This window comes from Lepidochelys kempii, chromosome 10 (genome assembly GCF_965140265.1).
Source record: "Lepidochelys kempii isolate rLepKem1 chromosome 10, rLepKem1.hap2, whole genome shotgun sequence".
Taxonomy (NCBI): Eukaryota; Metazoa; Chordata; order Testudines; family Cheloniidae; genus Lepidochelys; species Lepidochelys kempii.
In genome coordinates, this window is record NC_133265.1 from 46,617,567 (window position 1) to 46,639,532 (window position 21,966).

General features: G+C 56.3%; 1 protein-coding gene across 3 annotated transcripts in view; it reads left to right on the forward strand.

Annotated features, from left to right (window-relative positions):
- The first annotated feature begins 6,415 nt into the window (after positions 1 to 6,415).
- SHF (Src homology 2 domain containing F) overlaps positions 6,416 to 21,966 on the forward strand; it is a 73,841-nt gene continuing 58,290 nt past the window's right edge. The window contains exon 1 of one of the 3 annotated variants that reach the window (XM_073363257.1): positions 6,416 to 7,001. In XM_073363257.1, coding sequence (XP_073219358.1) covers positions 6,579 to 7,001 — 423 coding nt within the window. In that variant the 5' untranslated portion in view covers positions 6,416 to 6,578. The remainder of the gene's footprint in view (positions 7,002 to 21,966) is intronic. The other 2 variants (XM_073363258.1, XM_073363256.1) reach the window with 2 other exon arrangements.

Below are 21,966 nucleotides of genomic sequence, written 5' to 3' on the forward strand. Positions count from 1 at the left end.
AGAGGACATCAATTCTGGCCCCCTCACTGCCTTCTCCTGGCTCATGGCCACACACCAGGTCCTGTGCTGGAGCAGGCTGTGCCCATGTGGAGCCGGCTGACTCAGGGCTTCTCTCTGCTCAGGCTGTGGAGGTGCTAGCTTCATCAATGCATAAGCACAGTCCCTGACCATAACCATGCAGGGCTGGGTGGTGCGTGGCAGGTCCCAGGGGAAAGTCTCTGCACCAAGCTGCCCTCTGCCTGGGCTGGGGCAGGTGCAAATAAGGATGCCTGGACCTGGCAGAGAATGGAAGTAGGTTCTGCAGTCAGTGCAGTCTGGTCCCTCCATCTGATTGGGGCATTAGTGCTCCTCAGTCAGGCAGGGAGCACAGGCAGCCTCCTCCTAGTCCCTGATTACCCGGCCCATACCGCTCCACCTTGCCCCACAGGCCCTTCCGGATTCCCTTCTGCTCCAAGCCTGGTGCGGAGACTGTCTCCCCCCAGCCAAGTCTGTTAGTGGGAGCTATTGCAGCCTATCCCAGATGCCTGAGAGCTGAGCCCCCTCCAGGGGAATGAACCACTGCCAGCAGCACCTCCCCCTTCTGGTGAAATTGTACTGCCCTGGCATTGGGAATCGTGCCCCTGAGTATCCAGCCAGGTGGGGAGGGCATTGGAATCCAGGCTATCAAACCCGTTATCAAACGGGGAAACCTGTTATCAACCCCGCACCAACCCCAGCTCCACCAGTCTCACTGAGCAGCGATGCCTACTGCTTGGTGCCAACGGTCACCCTCCCCAGCAAAAGGTGGCCACTGTGGGGCCCCTCGGACTCCCCACAGGGGCTCAGATATCCAGTCACCCTCTCCCCATAGGCTCAGATACCCGGCTGTCCCCGCCCCTTCTGTGGGCTCACCCAGCTGTCCCCCTGAGGGGGAGGCAGGCTCAGATACCCAGCCGTCCCCATGAGTGGGAGGGGGGCTCGGATACCCAGCTGGGAAAGAGGGAGGGAAAAGCAAAGCAGAGAGGGAATTCGGGAGTAGGATGACGTGGGGTTTGTGCCATATCAACTCTCCTGGGACCGCCTCAGCCAGAGCTGCACGCATCCCCTCCACCGCAAAGTTCCCACCAGGGGATCAGAAACTGAGTGACCCATTCCTGTATCATCGCTGATTGCTTCCTGTGTCCCACAGGCCCCAGCCAGGATGCAAGCAAGCAACACCAAAAGGCGCCTGCCAGGCCAGGCCAGGCCAGGCCAAGCCAGTACCTCAACCATCCACGCAGGAGTCACTCAGGACAAATCCAAAGCAGTGACCGGCACCAGGTCACTACTCAGAGCTGTCACCTTGCCCCAGTGATGGGCAGAACGGAGGATGGCACTCACCAGATAGAGACTCAGGGATACCCCAGAGGTGGGAGAGGGAGACACAAAGTGCAGCACAGGCCCGGGGAGCCACTGCGCAGGCAGGGCCACTGAGACCGAGACAGCATCCCAACGCAAGGCACTGCAAGATGTCTCAGTAAAGAGGGAGCAGGAAAAGCTGCATCCAGCCTTGGCATGTGGTGCTGCACTAGGGGTCACCTGCTGCCAGGTGAAGGACAGAGGCCAGTGACACCTGGGCTGGGGATCAGCCTCCAAGGGCAGCAAATGACCAAATGGGGATAGCGGAGGCTGACAGAGGGTCTCTTGCTTTGGCGGCACTTGTCTAGTTTGCTTTGCAGTCAATACAGTCCCTCTGGGCTGAGTGAAATTGGCCAAAAGGTGGCAGTGTGACAATGTCACCTGCACACGGGGTTTCCTTGCACCTCTTGGGTCTGTCTCAGGGTGGGCTAGTTACTCTTGAAATGCTTCAGTGTAGACAGTATCTTGGCTGACAGGAGGGGCTCTCCCATTGGCATAGGTAAGGCACTTCACTGAGAGACCGTAGCTAGGTGGATGGAAGAACTCTTCTGTTGACTAGCGCTGTCTACACTAGGGATTAGGTTGGTTTAATTAACTCAGGGGTGTGGATTTTTCACATTCCAGTGACATAGTTTCATTCAATTTTCTAGTGCAGACCAGGCCAGTATGGTTAGGCTTCAAGGTGGAGGTGTAATTTCCAGCTCAAGTAGATATACCCACTAGCTTTGATCAGTACCAGGTTTACCGTGGCTCCATGGCGCCAGGCCCACACTCAGAAGTGGCCCCAGTGTCCGGACTTTGGTCCCACCTCTCCAACCCGCTCTGCCTGGGTTCTGCCCAGACAAGGCCCCACCCACCACTCACTCCTCTTCATCCCTCTCTCTCCCACGTAACCCCTGGGGTGTGAGTGGTGGGCTGGGCCTGGGCCAGGCCCCTCCAGGCATGTGGGTCCTGAGGGAGCCTGGCTGGGGCAGGCCGGGCTCCCGCTCTGTCCTGGTTCGTTGAGCCGCTTCTGAGGGGCCAGAGGGATCCGTGACCGGCCCTAGCAGTGCTGCAGGCTCAAGTAGTCGCTTCCAGCAGGCCAGTGAGTGTGGCTGGGTGGCAGGAAGGGTGTGGGGGAGCGGGTCTCTGGAGGGTCTGTGGGGGAGGAAGGGGCACTGCGTAGTGGGGTACTCCTGGGGGAATGAAAACAGATCCCCTGCAGATTTCTTTGCTTCCCTTTCAAAAGTGACGGAGAAGCAAAGGGATGGGGATGGCAGCTGAGAACGCCCGTGAGCTTAGTTTGGGGGGCAGTGCCCTCGAACAGAAGCAAGGCATGGGGGCACATGGAGTCACATGCCACTGCCTCCCCCGCTTTCTGCAAGCAGCTGAAAGAAAGAGGGTGCTGCTCAGAAAATGCCACTTTCTGGGTCCTAGTGCTGGTTGAGCTCCCCTTCTGTGTGCTGGGAACCATCCTGTTTTCTGTACAACAGTGAGTGCCTATGGTGGGGAAGGGCTGGGGCTCAGGGGAAAGAGGCAGTGGGGAAGGAAGAGGGTGGGATGGGGAGGAGATGGAGGGTGGGGAACGGGCATGGGATGGGGAAGAGAAGGGGACAGGGGAAGCACGGGCAGGGGGGAAGGAAGAGGATGGGATGGGGAAGAGATGGAGCAGTGGGGAAGGGGCATAGGATGGGGAAGAGCAGGGGATAGGGGAAGCAGGGGCAGGGGGGACACTGGAGCCCAGCATGCAGCATCTCCTTGGCAGAAGCTGGGGCTCCCCTGTTAAGCAGGCCCATCGAACCCTCACCCTGACAAGCCCCACCACCCCTGCATCTGTACGATCCTGATGAGACCCCCCCAGACACCCTCCCCACTGAGCCCTAACCACCTGCACCTGGACCCCCACCCAAATGAACCCCACCTCCCCTGCCTCTTGACCCCCTCCCCCCCACTGAGCCCCAAACACCTTAACCTGGATCCCCTGCAGAGTCCCATTGCCCCTGCACCTGGAACCCCGCAATGAGCTTCTGTGCATCCAGATCTCCCACTGAGCCGCCCGCACCCAGATTGCCCCACAGAGAACTCTCTTACCCCCACCTGGATCCCCCCACATGAAGTCCCTCTGCACTTGGATCCTGCTCCCGGGCTGAGCCTGCTCACCCACACCTGGTGCGCCTGGCATAGGGGGGCAGGGCCCCAGGGTGTTTCTGGGGCAGGCCTGGCCCTTGCACTGTGTCAGGGTCGAGTGCAGCCTCACTGCCGAGTCCCTGTCCCAGGGTAGGGTTGGGGGAAGCTGCAGGGTGATCTCCCACCTCCATGCAACCAGTGGCCTGTGCTCCCCACTGCCATGGGGGAGCCTCCACATTTATTTATTGACAAATAAAATGTGCAGAATTTTAAAATATTGTGCACAGTATTTTTAATTTTTTGGTGCAGAATCCCCTCAGGAATATGGGGTATTGTGCAGCTGTGATGGCGGGACTGTGAGGAAGGTGGTGGGAAGGTCTATGGGTGGGGGGCTCTGGGCGAGCGGTGTGGTGTGCAGGGTGCTGAGCAGTTGTGGTGGGAGGCCAGCGGGGGAGGTCTCTGGGAGGGGTGGGGGCTGGGCATAGAGATCTGTGGTGGAGGTCTCTGGGCGAGGAGGCACTAGGCTAAGGGTGGGGCACTGGGCACAGGGGAGGTGTGGTGCGGGCCTGCCCTCAAGGGGAAGGGGCTTGCTGGTAGCACAGGGCTGGGCAGACCAGTGTGCCTCTGGCAGCTGCAGATTTGTAAACCGTGCCCTCCTGCTGGGCTGCGCAGAGCGGGGCTGCTCCCGCTGCGCTGTGCTTCATTGCCCCCAGCCCGCCCTTCACTCTGGAGACCGACCATCCCACCCCCCCTGCACCTTGCCCCATGAAGGCCCACAAATATGTTTGGCACCGGGCCCACAAAAAGTTAATCCGGCCCTGGCTTTGATGGAGGGGGCACACTAAAAATAGAAGCGTAGCTGCTGCGGCACAGCTGGTGGGAGGGACTAGCCACCTCCAGTATGATCCTGACTCGAGCTGCGAGCCCCTCTCCTGAGAATCAGGGGGCTCTGGCTGTGCAAACTACCCCGGAATAGCTCTACTCAGTCCAGCTCCTCCACTGGGACAGTGACCAGGGAAGGGGACTCAAAGGAGGAGTTTCCCTGGAGGGTCTGTAATAGCAGCGCCTCACTCCTGAGCCAATTCTTTTAATCTCTGCCCTGTATGCATTGCCTGCCCTCCTACTCCAGCCCTAGGCTCCCATCCATCCAGCTCTGCCAGTGCTCCTCAATCCAGATCCACACCCCCTCTATTATTCCAGCCCTGGGCTCCCCCTCAGCTCCGCCAATGCCCCTCAAACCTCCCCCACAGCCCTTGCAACCCTAAAATGCTGCTGATGCCCCATCTTCTGCAACATCTGCTGTTTCAGTTCTGGGTTTCCCTTGTGGGAAGACGCCATGTGCCACTGGTGGCAAACAATGGTATTCTTGCAGACACCAAGCAGAAGGATGCCATCAAACTGATTTTCAATTGCGTCTCGAGAAGCACTTTTAAGGCAGCTCTCCGGAGAGGCACACCCAAGGGAGTTCTGCTGCAAGCCAGTGCTTCTGCAGAGCCCCACCGCAAGACTGTGTGCCTTGGCAGGTGGCCACAGAACCCATTTCAAAGCAGTTAGCTATTGTGTCTGTGTGTGTGCATGCATGCTCCATAACTCCTGCATTCTAGAACTGAAGGAGAGACAGGGACCCTGTACTCTGTGGCCAATGTGACTTCTGTAGTGGGACCCTTGGAGTCTATATTCTGTGGTGCTCCCGAGCAGCAAATGGCATGCAGCTTTGGGCAAGTCCACAGCTGCACGTTGTGGTCGAACTAAATATGCAAGTGACTGATGCAGTCATGAGACTTCCCTGGTGTAATCTGATATGCAAGGCCAATTATTTTGATGCTGCTCCCACATTTTCAATGTGTGGCAGATTTATACATTGAGGTGCAGCATGGTACAGGGGGCGGCCCTGGGAGGCTGTTTGGGGTTGTGGGAGAAGCATGTTCTGCTGTAGTGTTCAGCAGCGAACTGCTAGTTAACTCGGTTGACATCTCCATCATTAGGTTTCAGAATAAACACCCATCAAGGTGACTGACAGCGCTTGCTAGGCTGTTGGCAGACTCAGGTAGGCATCACTGGAGCAGTTACAGAAGCCCTTCCAAGTGAAAACTGAGTGTGATTCAGAGACCTACATTCTTGGTCCCTCACTCACCAGCATGTTGGGCAAGTTAGGTGTTTTCCCAAGGATTAGGGAACAGCGTCATGTCTTGTCTGAGTCACCAGCCCTGCCAGCTCCCCAAGGCAACAGCACCTGGAGTAACAGTGACCACCTCCGGGGCAGGGGACAGAGGAGTGGCCCAGCCAGAACCAGGACCCTTAGATAGCAGCTCCGGTGCCAGCTGCCCTGCATGGGGCACACAGTGGGAGGGCTGTTGTGGCGGAGGGAGCATTTCTAACACTGTGAGTGATTGCACCCCACCCCCTAGCACTGTCCTTGACCCTGTGTGGCCCTGGGTAGCCAGTGACCCTTGTGCCAGGGCTGCACCAATCATTGTTTAGATGGGGTGCTTTGGGTTGAGGGGAGATGTGGAGGGGGCGCCAGGGTGCCCAGTGTACTTGGATTCAGGCAGGGGGCACACAGAGCAGTATTTGAGTACAGAGCATGTAGGGGGGTACAAGAAGCCGGGTGTTGGCGGGTGCAAGGATGGGGCACAGCAGGGTACACGGGGACGAGAGGGTTATAGGTCAGAGGTGGTAGTGCGAGAAATGGGTGTTGTATAGATAGGACACACCCAGAAACTTGGGGAGGGGGCAGGAGAGTGCATTGGGGTGTATGGCATGCAGGGACCAGTGTGGGGCACAGGTGAGCCTGGGGGTACAGTACGGAGGTGCAGGGAAGTACCGGGGTGTGGGAGCACAGGAGAGGGGGGGTGTTAAGGGTGCAGCAGAGGAGCGCGCGGGAGGCACTGGGGGGCGCAGGAGCCTGGGGACGCAGGAAGGGCTGTGCGGGATACGAGGGCGCAGCGCAGGTCGGTGCAGCAGGCGCCACGGCTCCGGCAGGTGGCACTGGCCGCCTCCCCTTGGCCGCCTCCCCCGCTCTTCCCCCTCCCCGGCCGGCGCCGGGCTCCGGGCTCCGCCGCCACCGCCTCGGCGCTCTCAGTCCGCCCGTCCCGATGCTGCTGAGCGGAGCCGCGGCCGGCTCGGAGCGCGCCGGGCCCGGGCCCGGACACGGACCGGGACCCGGGGGGGCCCCGCAGTGCGTGGGCAGCATGGCCCGCTGGCTCCGGGAGCACCTGGGCTTCCGCAGCGCCAAGCCCGCGCCGCCCGCGCCGCCCAAGCCCGACTACCGGGCGGGCCTGCCCCAGCCGCCGCCGCCGCCGCCGGGGGGCGCCCCCGCCGCCCCGCTCTGCCCGGCCGCGGCCCAGCCCGACATCCTGGCCGCCTACAAGCTGCAGCGGGACCGGGACTTCGAGGACCCCTACACGGGGGCTGGCCCGGGGGGCCTCGCGCCCGACGCCCGCTACGGCTCGCCCAAGCACCGGCTCATCAAGGTGGACGCGGCGGAGAAGGCGCCGGAGGAGCCCGCCCCGGAGCAGGTGAGAGCCCCGCGCCCTGCCCAGGATCGTCCCGTCCCCGGCTGGCTCGCCGCTGAGTGCGGGAGCGGGGCTCGCTGGCTCGGAGCCCCTGGCCAGGGGCCAGGCTCGTGGGGGCGCGGCGCCCGTGGCTTCCCGCAGCCAGCCTGCGGTGCCGGGGGAGTGAGCCCCTCGCGGCGCCCTGCCCAGGGACGGAGAGTCCCTGCAGCGGGATCCGGCCCGAGCGAGCGCCCTTGGGTGACCCCGCTGCGGTGCGCGGCCGGCGGGGAGCTGCGGGAAGGAGGCCGAGCGGGGGGCACGGGCTAGGCCACATGTTGCTCTGCGCGTTTGTTTACTCCGCTCCTGCTCCGGCACTGCCGGGCGGCGGGGTCCCGTCAGAGACTGCAGCAGCGGCAGGATTGCTTAACCCTTTGCTCGCCAGGCAGAGCCGCTCTGAAGCAAAGACCTAGGAGCTCCACCGACCTGCCAGGTGCTCCTAGCGTGCCCGCCCAGGGCGCTGGAGCAGTTTGTCTAGTGGGGGTGCTGAGAGCCATTGACCCAAACTGTGAACCCTGTATATGCTGGAAACCACTTCAAGCCAGGGTGTGTGGCTGCACCCCCAGTTCCAGCACCTATGTGCCCGTCCTGGAGCCAGGCTCCGCCAGGGACTCAGGTCTTCTGGCAGGGGCAGAGTGGGATAGGTGCCACACATGGGTAAGCCATTAATGGCTACTTGATACCGCAGCCTGCAGCTGATCTTGCACAGAGGGGCTTTGCCAAATAGGGGCTGAGAGTGAGTCATTGCTTGATGACATGTGGGCTTGGTGGTTGGAAGTGATGCACGGGTCTGCCCGTGGAGGTGGGTCCGAGAAGGGATTGCAACAGCCCCTCCTTATCAGCTTAACTCCATAGTTGCTGACCAGTCACACCTCTTCATTTTCTTTGAGGTCAGCCCTGTTTTCTCATGGGCACTCTGTGAAAGTAACTTTTCGAGCTGCCAGAGCCCCCTGTGCCTGCTGGATGCTGCTGAGCGCAGCCTGGAGTACAGGAAGGTGGTGGAAGGGGGCATGGCTTTGTCTCTTTCAGCTGCTGACCTGAGGGCTGTTGCCCTGGCAGAGAGCCTTCTCCTGGCCAAGTGGGGTTCCTTTTGGCAAGCTGAGAGCTGCCTTTCCACAGAGGGATACTACCTCCCATTGTTTGAGATCTCATTAAGAGCTGCACTTGTGCCGAAATAGCTCACAGATTATGTGTGAGCTAGGGCTGGAAGTGTCACGCCTTCCATCCATTGTCCTGACAGCAAGAACATGCCACTCAAATGTCAAACAGCAGCTCCCTGTATGAGGCAGAAGCGGCTCTGGCAGCCTCCACCACCTCCTCGCCTTAAACGGGTAGATTCCCCAGAAGGGTAAGTGTGCTGGATGAAATGCAAGTGCCTTGGGCCCGTGGCCCCCTTGCTTAGTGCGGTGGCAGACGAAGCCTCGATTTTTGCATGTGCTGGTCCCCTTTACCAGCCCCACTGTATTCTTGTTTGTTTCCGGCAGTGTGCTCAGTGTAAGGACAGGCACTGTCCCTGCCTGAGTGTTGGTTTCCACCCTAAGCAGGCTCAGCGCCGCATGGTTCGCTCTGTTAGCATTGTCCCATGCAGCGAGCCAAGTGGCCTGTCACACTTTGGTTTTCCTTTAATCTCTGCTCGGTAGCACAAGAGCTTCCCTGTTATGTCTGTGTCATGCCCCATCTGCCGGTGCTGTGGGGCCATGTTTGATCCTGACCGGGAGGGTGCGTTAGTGCTCTGTCCAGGCAGGGTGTCAGGGGCGCGAAGCAATGGACAGCCTCATTCGCTACATTGTCCTGTGTTGTACTTCATGGCATTTGTGCTGGTTCCTCAGGGACTGGAATTAGGCAGGACGTCACCACTATCCCACCCTCTTCACTCTGCCTCCTTCTACATACGCTCCCCAGCAGTGTGTTGCCACTGCCCAGAGGGCAGCCTCATCTATTTCTGATCTTGCAGGGACTGCCCAGGCTTCCATCATTTTCACCCTGCTCTGCACCATGGTGCTCAGCAGGAGCTTAGTGCAGAGCCATCTGATGCCACAGCAGGAGCAACAGAATAACTCTTGGGGTAACATGGGAGGGAGCAGAGAGGCTGGGTGTGGGAGAAATAATCCCAGGCTGGGGAAGAGAGAGCCTCAAACTCCTGGGAGAGCACGGGAGGAGACTTGCTGAGACTGGCCACAGTCATGCCAGTATTTAAGAAGGGTAAATGGGACAGGAGCTGGGCCAGCCTGCCACCAGTCCTGGGCTACAGAGTGGAACCGCTCACACGGGATTTCCCCCACTAAACGGAACTAAAGCCAATCAGCACAGCTTCACGGGAGATAGCTTTTGTCAAATGAACTTGATATCTCCCTTTGACAGGATGACAAGTATGGTTGATAGAGGTAACTGTGTGGATGTAATAACATGCTTGGGTTTAGCACCACATGCCATTTGGATTAAACAAGCACTCTACGAAATCCAGAGGGTGTATTTTAAATGGAATAAAACTGGCTAATTGATAGATCTCTCTAATTGGTTGTTAACGAACAATCAGCAATGAGTGCGAAGTTTCTTGTGGGTCCCTGCAGGGGTGTGTTCTTGGCCTGGGGCTGTTCAATTTCTTTATCAATTATCATTGCTGGGGAAGTTTGCAGACACACAAAGTTTGGTTGGGTGGTAAATGACAAAGGGGACCAGTCCCTGTGACAGAACCATTTGGATTGCTTAGTAAAGCAGGGTGCAGTCAAACAGCATGCATTATAATCCAGCCTAATGCAAGATCGGGCTTCTAGGACAAAGGGGTGCAGGCCATATACCAACAGGATGGGGACTGTATCCTGGAAAGCAGGGACTCTGGAAAGGACTTAGGGGTCATTGCAGATAAACAACTGAACATGAGCTCGCCATGTGAATCTGTGGGGAGAGGGGTGGATTTTTTTAACAGAATACTGAGAAGAGATCGCCTCTGTATGTGGCACTAGTGAGACCATTACTGTATTCTGGTTCTAGGAGCTACACTTCACAAAGAAAGTTGAAAAATTGGAGAGCGTTCAGCAAAGAATATCTGCCTTATAAAGCAAGACTAAAGCGCAGTCTGTCTTCTCAAAGATAAGGGTATGAGATGATTAACTCATGGTCTATAAGCACCTGTGCGAGGAGGAGACTTTCACTAGCAAAGGGCTCTTTAATCTAGCAGCCAGAGGCAGAGCAAGGCTGGGAGTTGAAGCTGGACAATGTCAGACTGAAAATACAGTGCATATTTTTAGTGGTGAGTATAATTAACCATGGGAGCAGGGTTGTGGTGGATTCTCGATCACTTGGAGTCTTTACAGCAGGTTTGGGTGTCTCTTGCTAAAAGATCTACTGTCACTCACCCACCAGCTGTTGAGCTTGATACAGGGTTCACTGGGTGAGGTTGTCTGGCCTCTCGATGCAGGAAGTCAGAGTGAATGATCAGAGATGTTTCAGACTGCCGCTGTGGCTGTGCTCGAAGGCCAGCGCGTGCAGGACTGTATCACGTGACGGCATGGCTGCAGCGTTGCCCGGAGGCCAGCGCATGTAGGACTGTATCACGTGACGGCATGGCTGCAGTGTTGCCCGGAGGCCAGCGCGTGCAGGAGTGTATCACGTGACGGCATGGCTGCAGCGTTGCCCGGAGGCCAGCGCGTGCAGGACTGTATCACGTGACGGCATGGCTGCAGCGTTGCCCGGAGGCCAGCGCGTGCAGGACTGTATCACGTGACGGCATGGCTGCAGTGTTCCCCGGAGGCCAGCGCGTGCAGGAGTGTATCACGTGACGGCATGGCTGCAGCGTTGCCCGGAGGCCAGCGCGTGCAGGACTGTATCACGTGACGGCATGGCTGCAGTGTTGCCCGGAGGCCAGCGCGTGCAGGACTGTATCACGTGACGGCATGGCTGCAGCGTTGCCCGGAGGCCAGCGCGTGCAGGACTGTATCACGTGACGGCATGGCTGCAGCGTTGCCCGGAGGCCAGCGCGTGCAGGACTGTATCACGTGACGGCATGGCTGCAGCGTTGCCCGGAGGCCAGCGCGTGCAGGAGTGTATCACGTGACGGCATGGCTGCAGCGTTGCCCGGAGGCCAGCGCGTGCAGGAGTGTATCACGTGACGGCATGGCTGCAGCGTTGCCCGGAGGCCAGCGCGTGCAGGAGTGTATCACGTGACGGCATGGCTGCAGTGTTGCCCGGAGGCCAGCGCACGCAGGACTGTATCACGTGACGGCATGGCTGCAGTGTTGCCCGGAGGCCAGCGCACGCAGGACTGTATCACATGACGGCATGGCTGCAGTGTTGCTCGGACTGCAGGTATCACAGGTTGTTCTCCTGAATCTGAGCTTTCTTTTTAATAAACTAACCCTTTTTAGTCCTGGTTGTGAAGAGAACCTTGACAAGGTACCCTGAGTGCTACGTGTTCAGTAACATCTGCCTGACTTTGTAGAGAGCCTGACACAATCGCTCTGAGACGGGGGAGCTGCTTCATGTCTCTAGATAGTTTAAGTCTCTATCCTAAAGATGACAAATTAATTGTCAACATTAACTATTTTAGTGCTGGTCATTGTAGCAGAAACATTCAGCTAAATTTCCTCCCTGGTTACCCCATGACAATTGCTGCGGTGTAGTTAGGCTGTGCAGTATGAATGTGTGTGTGTGTTTGGAGGATGGGGAGACACAGGGTAAGAAGCATTCAATTTAATATCCAAATAACATGAGAGAGTGCTCTGCTGATTGCATTATTCACCCTCCTATTTAATTAAAACCTGGCACTTTGATTTAAATGAACCTGCCACAGGCTCCCTGGCCTGGTACCCCAGAGCGCTGCAGAGTCTTGCTGCAACATGTAGGGCTCCTCTGCTTGTGGGGATGAGAGGGGAGTCCCTGATGATAGGCTAGGACGAGGTCCATTTGTCTACGTTTCCTGGGTAGATAAACCCAGAAACCAGCTGGAAGATTGGAGTGGAAAAGTCTCCTCCATGCATTAATGAAAATGAAATCCCATCCTTCCCAGGCTGGTTCGTTTATTAAGGAGGAGCAGTGGCGACATGGCAGGAAAGGAGGCAGCAACGTTTCCGCTGAAAGCCCAATTTTCTCCCCACTTCCAATCTGATGTTGCATGTCAGCTTCAGTTAGCAAGTTGGTGTGGGAGCCCGAGGGCTGGGACAGGGAGCCATGTGAATTGGGGTTGTTTGGTCAAGGGGGTCCTGAAATGCAACATAGCCCCCTTCCCTCCTCCCCGATTTGTTTTCTAAGTTACAGCTGCCTGTGCGGCTTTCTTGGGGACACGTAGGGCAGCAGAAGGCAGTGCCCACGGAAGGCGCTGCCTTTGCTGAGATCCAGTGCCAGACACCAAGAACCAGCTCCAAGACCTTTACAGTGAAAAGCTGTTGACTCTGCAGGGCCAGCTGGGTTTGTAGCCACACAGAGCTCTGTGAGTGCCAGCAAGACCAGTCTTGCTCTACCAAACACCCGGGAAGGTGCTCCAGCCTGGGAGCCCGGAGAACATCAGGTCAAGTCTCCTCTTCCCCTCTTCTGTACAATCACAAGCTTTTATTAACCAGAGCCTCCCGTCCCTCTCTGTGTGCCACTCCTGGCTTTGAAATGCACGGCTGGTGCCAGCACTACGGGACTCGCGTGGGTCATTGCATATCGTGTCAGAAGCCCCAGATGAGAATTTCTAAGTAGAAGTCCTGTTTGAGGTGTGTTCTCGTTGTGACTCCTGGGCCACAGTCCATCACAGGAACCAGCAGGGGTTAGGAATGCAGGAAGACATTACCTGGATTTCAGAGACTGGGAAGCTGCAGGGTTAATGTGATGCGCCCCACAGCATCAATGCTGCCCCATCCACTCTGACGGATCACAGCACCCCCACTGGCTCTTTCACTGCAGATGAGGGCTGGGAGTTAGGACCTGTACTTAGGGCTGAGGAGAAATGGGAGATTCCTTCATGTCTTTGGGAGGAGGGGTCCTGCCTGAATCCTACTCTCTGGAGCACAGTGTTACCAGTCACAGGAATCCCTGGAGGGTCACTCCAGATCCTCTCACTAGACTTGGTCACTTGGGTACCTGTCCAGCACAGCAGCTTCTCACCAAGGCAAGACCACGGAATATGCTTTGGTGTGGGTCGATCCCCTGCACAGCTGAGCCCACTGCCCAGGGCTCTGACCCCAGCTCTCTCCTCTACAGGGAGAAGACGCTGTAAAGCCATGTGAGACACCAGGCAGACCAGCAGGAATAAGGGAAATGGGAAGCCAGCAGGGGATGGGGCCTTGGCATGGATCCTGGGACCACGTTCCTCCTCTCAGCTTCTCCCTGGACTGATAGGGCTTTGCCCTCTGGTCAGCAGGCAGGCTCAGATCAGTGTGACTGTAATCCTGGGTGGGGGTGGAGGCAGTGGCAGGATCTGTCTTGGAATTGATGTAGTGAAGGCTCTGGGCTTTCTGTTTCTGGAAGGTATTTATCTGCCCTCATTCTCAAAGTGTCTGAGCTGTGCACAGTCTTTATGCATTTACCATTGTATAACGCTGCCCTTCCTCCCAAGGCTGGAGTTCCCATTTCACAGATGGGAACTGAGCCCCAGAGAGACTAAGTGACTTGCCCCAGGTCATGCATGATGTCTGTGGCAGAGCTGTGAACTGAACCCAGGGCTCCTGTGTCCCAGGGCAGTGCACTGGTCCATCCTCCTTGTCTGCCAATGGAAGTGTTCCTTGGTGTCCTGAACGGTCAGTGCTGTGTCTGGCTCCAGGACTTTGGCTCAGAGGCGAGGGAGCAGGAACAGGCTGAGAAGAGCTGCTCTGGCAGATGGAGTCCAATCAGCTGGCCTGCAAGCTTAGAGGTGGGATGAAGCCAGCACGGTGCTAAAGGCAATGCTTGGCATTCACTTGGGGCGAGCTGCTGCAGAGGTCGCATGGAGCTCGCTTGGGGCGTGTTTGTTAAGGATTCGACAGCGCGAGCTGCTCGGTAATGAAATTCACAGGTCTGCTGAGCAGGGAGGACGGGAAGGGACCTGAGGAGGAAGCTGGGCTGCGTGTAGGGAGTGATAATCACAAGCACAGGTGGGAGCGGGGCTGAGAGGCCTGGCTAAGCATGGCCAGTGCAGCCGCTTGCAGTGCTGGGGCTGCAGGAAGAGGCCTACGTGGTCTGGGAGCTGTGCCTTGGGCAGGTTGGTGAGAGCACTTTGGCAGCACTGGCTCGGCTGTGATTGCATAGGGCGCACTGTGCCACCCTAGGGGCCATGAGCAGGAAGTGCTGGTGGGGAGGGACAGAACAGCTCAGGAGCGCCGTGTGTCGCTAGCTAGTGAGTCACTCTGTGGGTCACTAGTGATGGCGTGTGTGTGCATCAGCAACAGCTATGCCCATCAGCCCTTGGGGTCAGGCAGTGCTTAATTTGTAATGGAAGAGGTGCCGGGGCTCAAGCAGTTTTTTTACATGGATAATATGCAGCAAGCCCAGAGGTGCTGAGGCTCAGTGCTGGCACAAATTAAGCACTCGGGTTAGGGGCTTCCCAGGAGCCACAGGGCGAAGGGAAGAGAGGGAACTGGAAAAGTTACTGTTCGGGATGTGCGTGGGGCCAGGGGGTTGTGTCTGCAGGGCAGGGCTGGCACCCCCAGTGCTGGAGGTGGCAGAGATTTGGCTGGAAGGTGTGTAGTTGGTAGTGGTTATAGAGAGGCTTCTTGGGCCTTAAGGTATCTGCTTCCCTGTGGAGGTTGATGGGGAGAGGGCACCAGCGTGGCAGCCTCTCTGTGCCCAGCATGTGCTTTTCCAGGGAATGCGGTAGCTCGCCCACTCTGCCTGGTGAGCTGGGAGCAGGGTGCAGTTTCCTGTCCCCAGGCGAGCCGCCTCGCCTCCCTGCATAATGCAGAATTACCGGTAGGACTCTGTGCTTGTGTGGGATGCAGCCTGTCCTCTGAGCTGCAGGGCGGGCTTTGCAGGCTGCTTCCTGCTCTGCAGCTCGGAGCAGGCCCTCACCCTCCCTCAGCTCTGCATGGTCTGCCAGAGACACCTTCCATGCAATGGGGAGGGGGAGCAGGGGGCCTGGCTCGGCCCAGCTCCAGTAACAGAGGGGGAAATTTTTCTCAGAAACACATGAGGCCTTTGAGATGCTGGCTTCCTTGGGTGCTTGCTGGGCTGCTGACAGCAGCTGCCCTGGTAGGCTGTGAATAGCAGCTTGGCTTCTTGGTGCTGCCCACAGGGGACGACTCTGCCTGTCTGCAGGGACAGGTTTATTCTGCTTGTCTCTAGCCCCGCCCCACTGAGGATCTCAAAGTGCATTGCAAGCGTTCCTGCAATCTCATCGTGCTATGGGGCCAACGTCATGGGCCCCTTTGTACAGATGAGGAAACTGAGGCACAAAGGAGTGAAGTGCTGCACCCAGGGTTACACAGTGAGTCACTGGAACAAGTGGGGATAGCACCCAGGAGTCCTGACTCCTTCTCCTAGCATTGGTCTATTCTGTTTCCCTTGATGGCTTGTGGTCTGGTGGCTCTGTTGGAGAAGCTAAGTCTCGATACCCCGCTGAGCACTGGGGATGCCTGCCCTTGGGGAGCGGGGCCCTCCCAGGCTTGTCTCCACTAGACCTATTTCTGTGAGGTCTTCCCTGAGGGCAGCTCCCTGGAGGTAGCAAGGGTGGGAACGCTCTTGTAGACAAGGGGCTGGCATCTCTCACACTGCGTTGTGCAGACCGGTGCTGAGCAAGCTTAGAGAGTGCTCTGGCGGCTGCTAGAGCCCTGTCTGCATTAGGACTCTGGTGCTGGGGGGATGAGCACACATTCCCCTCTGTTCTTGGCTTGGAGCAGAGCTCACTACAGTGCTGCTCCCTTTCTGCCCCTGCTGGGGAACTTGGCTGGCTGGATTTGCCTTGGTCACCTCACTGAGCTCAGCCCCTAGCAGAGGGGCCAGGACTGGTCCTGGAGCCATGCAGAGAGGGAGGGGGATAAGGGCCTCTGGCTGTCCGGCCAGTCTCTCTTGTGTTGCCCCGGGGCCCATGGGTGCCACAGGTGAACAGCTGGAGTGAGGCCCAGCTGTGCAGGGATCCTTGTGACTGGGTATGCAGGGATGACAACAGTGTGCTGTGAAGGACCTGCTTGGGGAAGACCCAGGCCCAGTCATAGGGACCTGCCAGGTCATCACTCCCATTCCACCCGTACCCACTTCTGTGGTGGCTTCATTTTAACCGATAGGCTCATGTGACTTCATCGGCTGATAGCTGAGCCCCACCTGTGACTTGTGGTAATGGTACCAGGGCAATGCTCCTCTGCACCCTTCCGCTCTAGAAGCCGTGTTGTGTGGAAAAGCCGGTGTCAGGGTTACCTCCCCACTCTGAACTCTAGGGTACAGATGTGGGGACCTGCATGAAAGACCCCCTAAGCTTATTTCTACCAGCTTAGGTTAAAAACTTCCCAAAGGCACAAATTCTTCCTTGTCTTTGGAATGGTATCGCTGCTACCACCAAGTGAATTAGACAAAGATTTAGGAAAAGGACCACTTGGAGTTCCTGTTCCCAAAAATATCCCCCCAAGTCCCTTCACCCACTTTCCTGGGGAGGCTTGAGAGTAAACAAGGTGAGCACAGACCAGAACTTTGGGGTTTTAGGACACTAAAAACCCCGGTCAGATTCTTAAAAACAGAGCTTTTATTATAAAGAAAAAAAAGTAAAAGAAACACCTCTGTAAAATCAGGATGGAAGATAATTTTACAGGGTAATAAGATTTAAAACACAGAGGATTCCCCTCTTGGCAAAACTTTAAAGTTACAAAAAAACAGGAATAAACCTTCCTCTAAGCATAGGGAAAATTCACAAGCTAAAACAAAAGATACTGTAATGCATTTCCTTGCTATTACTTACTATTTCTGTAATTTTAGATGTATCATTCAGTAGGAGCTTGATTACTTGCTTGGTCTCTCTCTTTGTCTCCGGAGAAAACAACAAACGCCCAAACAACCCCCCCCCCCATTTCAAAGTATCTTCTTTCCCCATTGGTCCTTCTGGTCAGGTGCCAACTAGGTTAATGGAACTGATTAACCCTTTACAGGTAAAGGAGGGATTTTATGCTACCCTTAGCTGTAAATTTATGACAGCTGGCCTCTGGCCTCCTTCACAGCTGAGCTTTACCTGCCCCCAAAAGTGAAAAGCTGCAGTTCCTATGGCTCCCCTGCCCTAAGCGTGTGTTCACTATGTGATCGCATAGCACACGCAGGAACACTAACTGCTCCAGGGGGACCACTGCTAGAGACATGGCCTTTGGAGCAGACAGCAGCTTGGGCTTACGTTTCCCCAGCTCTGAAAAGCTCAGCGGCTTCTCTTCCGACTTGCCCCCGTGGTTCCCCTTTGGGCTAAGGCTGACAGTGACAAATGTCAGCCCCAAAAAGGAAGTGTCGGAGACAGTTCTGAAGAGCCCAGGGCACTCTTGCCCGTTCCCCAGGGATATAAAGCTGTGGGAGTTGCTTGGTGGTTAGTGCTGTGTGCTGATCCCCTGACATTACAAATCTGACTGCCCACCCTGCTGGCCAGTGTCCTTAAAACAAAATCCTGCTTTCCATGCGAAGCGTGACTGTATCCGGGGCTGCCTGGACTGGGCGCCAGGTGGGTGACTGTCTATCAGGGAACTGGCACGGACTTTTGGAGGTATCAATAATTCCTCAGAGAGCCGGCAGTTAGAACATTTGTAGTTCAGATTCTACAAGCAACCTTACCTCTGACCTCTGCCGCTAGGACACAAAGGCCCCTACTCAAGACAGCTGCAGTCCCGTGCACCCCTGCATGATCTGCAGCCACTGCACGCTGGCGCTCTTCAGCCCACTGCTCCGTATCCCCTCTGCAGGCCAGACTTTCACACAGACCACTTGTTCACAATTAATGAGATTCTTTTATTTGAGCGTTTGCATAAGTTTGTATGTCGGGGTATGTGCACAACCCTGGTGTGTGTTGAATGTAGTGTGTGTGTGTGTGTGCACACGCACATTAGGGTGCTACAGTATACATGTACCGGTGTGTTTGGGTTGGATTGTGCCTGTAACCGCCTGGTGAACGCGTGGTCCATATCTTGCTCTGTGCCGATCCACACAGGATGTGAGTTATTAAAGCCCCAGCTCAGGAGACCAGTTCTCCAGCTCAAGCTGTAGCAGCTCTGGAGGTTCCTAGTTCAATTCCCAGGTATTGATGAAAATAGTGCCCGTCACATGCACAAACCAGCCTGCTTGTGTGTGTTAGGGTGACGGGATGTCTGCGTTGTCATGTGCACCGGCCCAGTGTGTGTGTGTGGTAGTGTGAGCCTGTGCATTTGTGTCAGGGTGCATGTGTGTGTGTGAGATACACATTTAATGTTCAGTCTCGTCTCTCTCCATCTGGTTTGGTTTGTTCTTGCACACGGTGATCATAAAGTACCCCAGCAAGACGAGGCTGCCCGTTGTGCTAACGGAGCTGAGCACACGCACGTTTATACACCATAACATAGACTGTGTGTGTTGTTTAGAAAGTGCCCGAATGACATAGGAGCCCAGCTACTTGTCCTGTGGTACCCTGCGGGCTTGTCTGCACATGGGGCTGTCCTGGAAAAGCCAGTGTGCTTTAAGCGCACCCTCGGCCTTAATCCCAATAAACGTGCCAGTAAACAATCCTGAGACCCAAGGGGGCTCTGTGGAGAGCGGGCGTCACCTTCTTGGTCCTGTCTGCATCAGGGAGGGGCAAATCCTGCGCGCCGCCCAGAACCCGGTGTTCTCCCTGCTTGGCTGGGAGCCGGATTGGGTGTGAGGGCATCATGTTGCCCTTGTGCAGCTTTGAGCAGCTCCCATGTCCCTGCCGCTCAATGACTGTCTTAGCTCTGCCTGCAGCCGTGCCGTCCTGGGGCCAGCCCTGTCCCTTAGCCCAGGAGCTCCGTGGCCGGGCCAGCTCTGGGCATGCTCCCTGAATAGTGGCAGGGCTGGGCTCAAAGAGGAGCATGGGACTGTTCTAACCATGTGTTGTGTTGGGGAAGGGCTGGGGCTTTTGTGAACTCCCACAGAGCCTCCTCAGCGTACTCCAAATCATGGGAGCTTCTTGGGCCAAGACAGCATCCCAGCACCAACAGGAGCTGAGCCTCATGCCACCATGTACCAATAACAGGAGGTAGTCGAGTGTGGTGGCCACTTGGGAGCTGAGCTATCTGGACCTCTGCCATCCTGCGCGGCTGGTCAGTGGAGTGACAGCTCCGCTCCAGTTCTTCGTGTCTGCATGATGTCTTACACGCCAGCAGTGCCGCATGCAGGAAAGAACGCCCTGCCAGGCACAAAGCCCTAGGGAAAATGCCAGTTTTGCAGTTATCCAGGCAACCTTCCTTTGACCCCCTTGTGTGTCAGAGTTGTGATATGGTCTGTAACTGGTGGGACCCCTACCTCATCCAGCACACAGGATGGGCGGCTCTCAAGGAATGGGGCTGCAGCTCAGGATTTCTTTGGATCCTTGACATGTGACATAAGACCCCTGCTTTGTGTACTGCACCCCCTGTGAACCCTGCATAGAATGGGGGATTGTCATCCATTGTCTCCTGGGCTTCTCTGGGTTGCTGCTCATCTGTGAAGGATCGGAGGAGCTCAGGTGTTAGTGGATGTAACTTCTCAACACCCGTGTGCGCGTGTGTGGGTGCGTGCACGCGCACACAAAGGGGGGGTGGGTTTGGATTCCTCCAGATGGGACACTGGCAGAGGGAGATTCAGATGCACGTTTTCACTAAATTTGGGACCCTCAGTGACTGAGTACCCAATGGGTGGCATTGAGGGCCTGGTGTCAGAGCAGTGAGCAGTTCCACGCCCTATATAGGCAGAGACTAATTAACCCTCGCATCCCCAGAGGCAGGTGAGGAAGGGCCATCTTCATTTGAGAGAGGGGGTGCGGATAGATAGGCAAAGTCGAGTGCATGAGGCCACAGAACAGGCCAGTGAGAGGTAGGATTCGAACTTGGGGCCTCCTGACTCCAAGCTCTGTGCTTGTTCCTGCAGACCTCCCAGGTGTCTTGAGCTGGATGCCCATAAATGAGGCGCACACAACCAGGGGTGCTAAAACAGGGGGAACCAGGGGGTCATGGTCCCCACACACTTTTACTGGCCATAAGAGTGAGCGATGCTGGGGAGGGGACAGAGAGGAATGAGCGGGGAGCGGGGTCTTGAGGGGAAGAGGTGGCATGGGCGCAGGGCCCCGGGAGAAGGGGTGATGCTAGGGTAGGGGCTTAGGGAAAAGGGGCAGCACGTGGGCAGGGCCTCAGGGCAGTGTAAGCACGGGACCTCAGGGGAAGGGGCAATGTGGGGGCCAGGGCCACAGTTTGGATGCCAGTGCCCCCTCCACTTTTAGGGACCTTCTGCCACACCTGCACACAACTAGTGATCACCTGTGAAAAGTTTGGTGCAAGTGACTTGCCCAGCATCGCACAGGAGCTCTGTGGCAGAGGCAGGGATGTGGTCCAGTTCTCATTAGCATTCATCTGCCACAGCCATGAGGCCATCCTTTCTCTTCTTCAATCCCGCACTTGGTTCACTACATGCCTTGCAACTTCTGCAACAGATGTGGCAGGGGTCCTACAGGACACAGCCTCCTTCACGACACAGCCCTGATTCATCCCCACAGCAGCTCCAGCCTGCGTAGTGAATGAGGCAGGGGGCCTCTGCAAAGAATAGTCTGTGATCATGTAATTACAGGGTGTCATAATGCATGCAAGCAAGGCTTTTGAATTAAAGTTCAATGGGCAACCTACATTCTGGCATTTCCTAACTGCGAATGCTTGGCTTTGCAATTTAAATAACTTAACAGATTTTGTGAGTAATTTCCTAGTTTAAAAAAAAAATCCCCCCCAAAACCAAATCAGTTTCTGTTGCAGCTGTAATTCCTGCTCCCATCAGTAAGGCTGGTCCTTCTGGACCTTCAGCATAGACTTCTTACCACTGGAGATACAGCACGGACTCCAGTAGCTGGACGCAGGAGTAGACTGTTATCCTCTGTGGATCAGCCGCTTCAGGGGAGGTGCACAACACATTGACTGGGTTACATCTGCACAAGTAGCCCTCTTTTACCTGCAACATAGCCCCGCCCTTAGATTTGCTGTCTGAGACACAGGGTGGTTAAGCCGCAGAGAGTGGGCTGCTGTATTAGACTCCTGGACTCTCTTCCCAGCTTGGTAACTGCTCAGTGGCCTATGAAGACTTTGCTCAATTATAAGGGTTATGAAGAGCTCCGGAGGTGCTCTGTGCAGCTCAGTGACCGTGTGTGTGCACAGGTGTGCGTATGTGTGCGGGGTTATAGCGTCCAGGGGTTTTGGCCGCAAGCCAAGTCCAAGTTACAGTGGGCACAGTGCAGATGAGAAATGGTTATTTTCAGCAGCTGGTAACTCAGTCCAATCTGTTTGGATTTAGGTGGGCTCAGCAAATGGCACCTCCCTGACCCCAGGGCTATCCCTCTGCTGAATTTCATAGCCATGGAGGCATCAGAGGTGTTCAAAAATACTGCCTGAGGAGTATTTACAGTGAAAGTGTTAGACGGCCACTCCTCTAGTCACACTTAACTTCAGCAGTGACTTCGTGTGCTGTCCTGTCAATGATATCGACCGACTGCCCCACCGTCTGTGCGGTGGGGAAGTAATTCTTTCTCCTGCTGCTGAGGGCGCTGCTACAGTTTTACCTTGGAGTGACAGTGTGCAGAAGATGGGGTCCGGATTGCCATTGGGGATGAAGTGGAAGGGCTGGAGTGTGCCCTCAAAGGGGGTGAGGAAGCCACAGTCTTTCTCCTTATATTTATGTCTCCCTGCTGTTGAGGTTCTGGGGCGGATGGGGAGTATCATGCCACGGTTGCTGTGTCTGAAGATTCTGGAAGTGAATCGCTGGCCGGGTGAGTGGTGCAGGGTGAAGGACTTCGGGTGTGTGGGAATTGACCCACTTTCTAGGGGAAGGAGGCTGTATAGGTTGGATGGCCTCCACC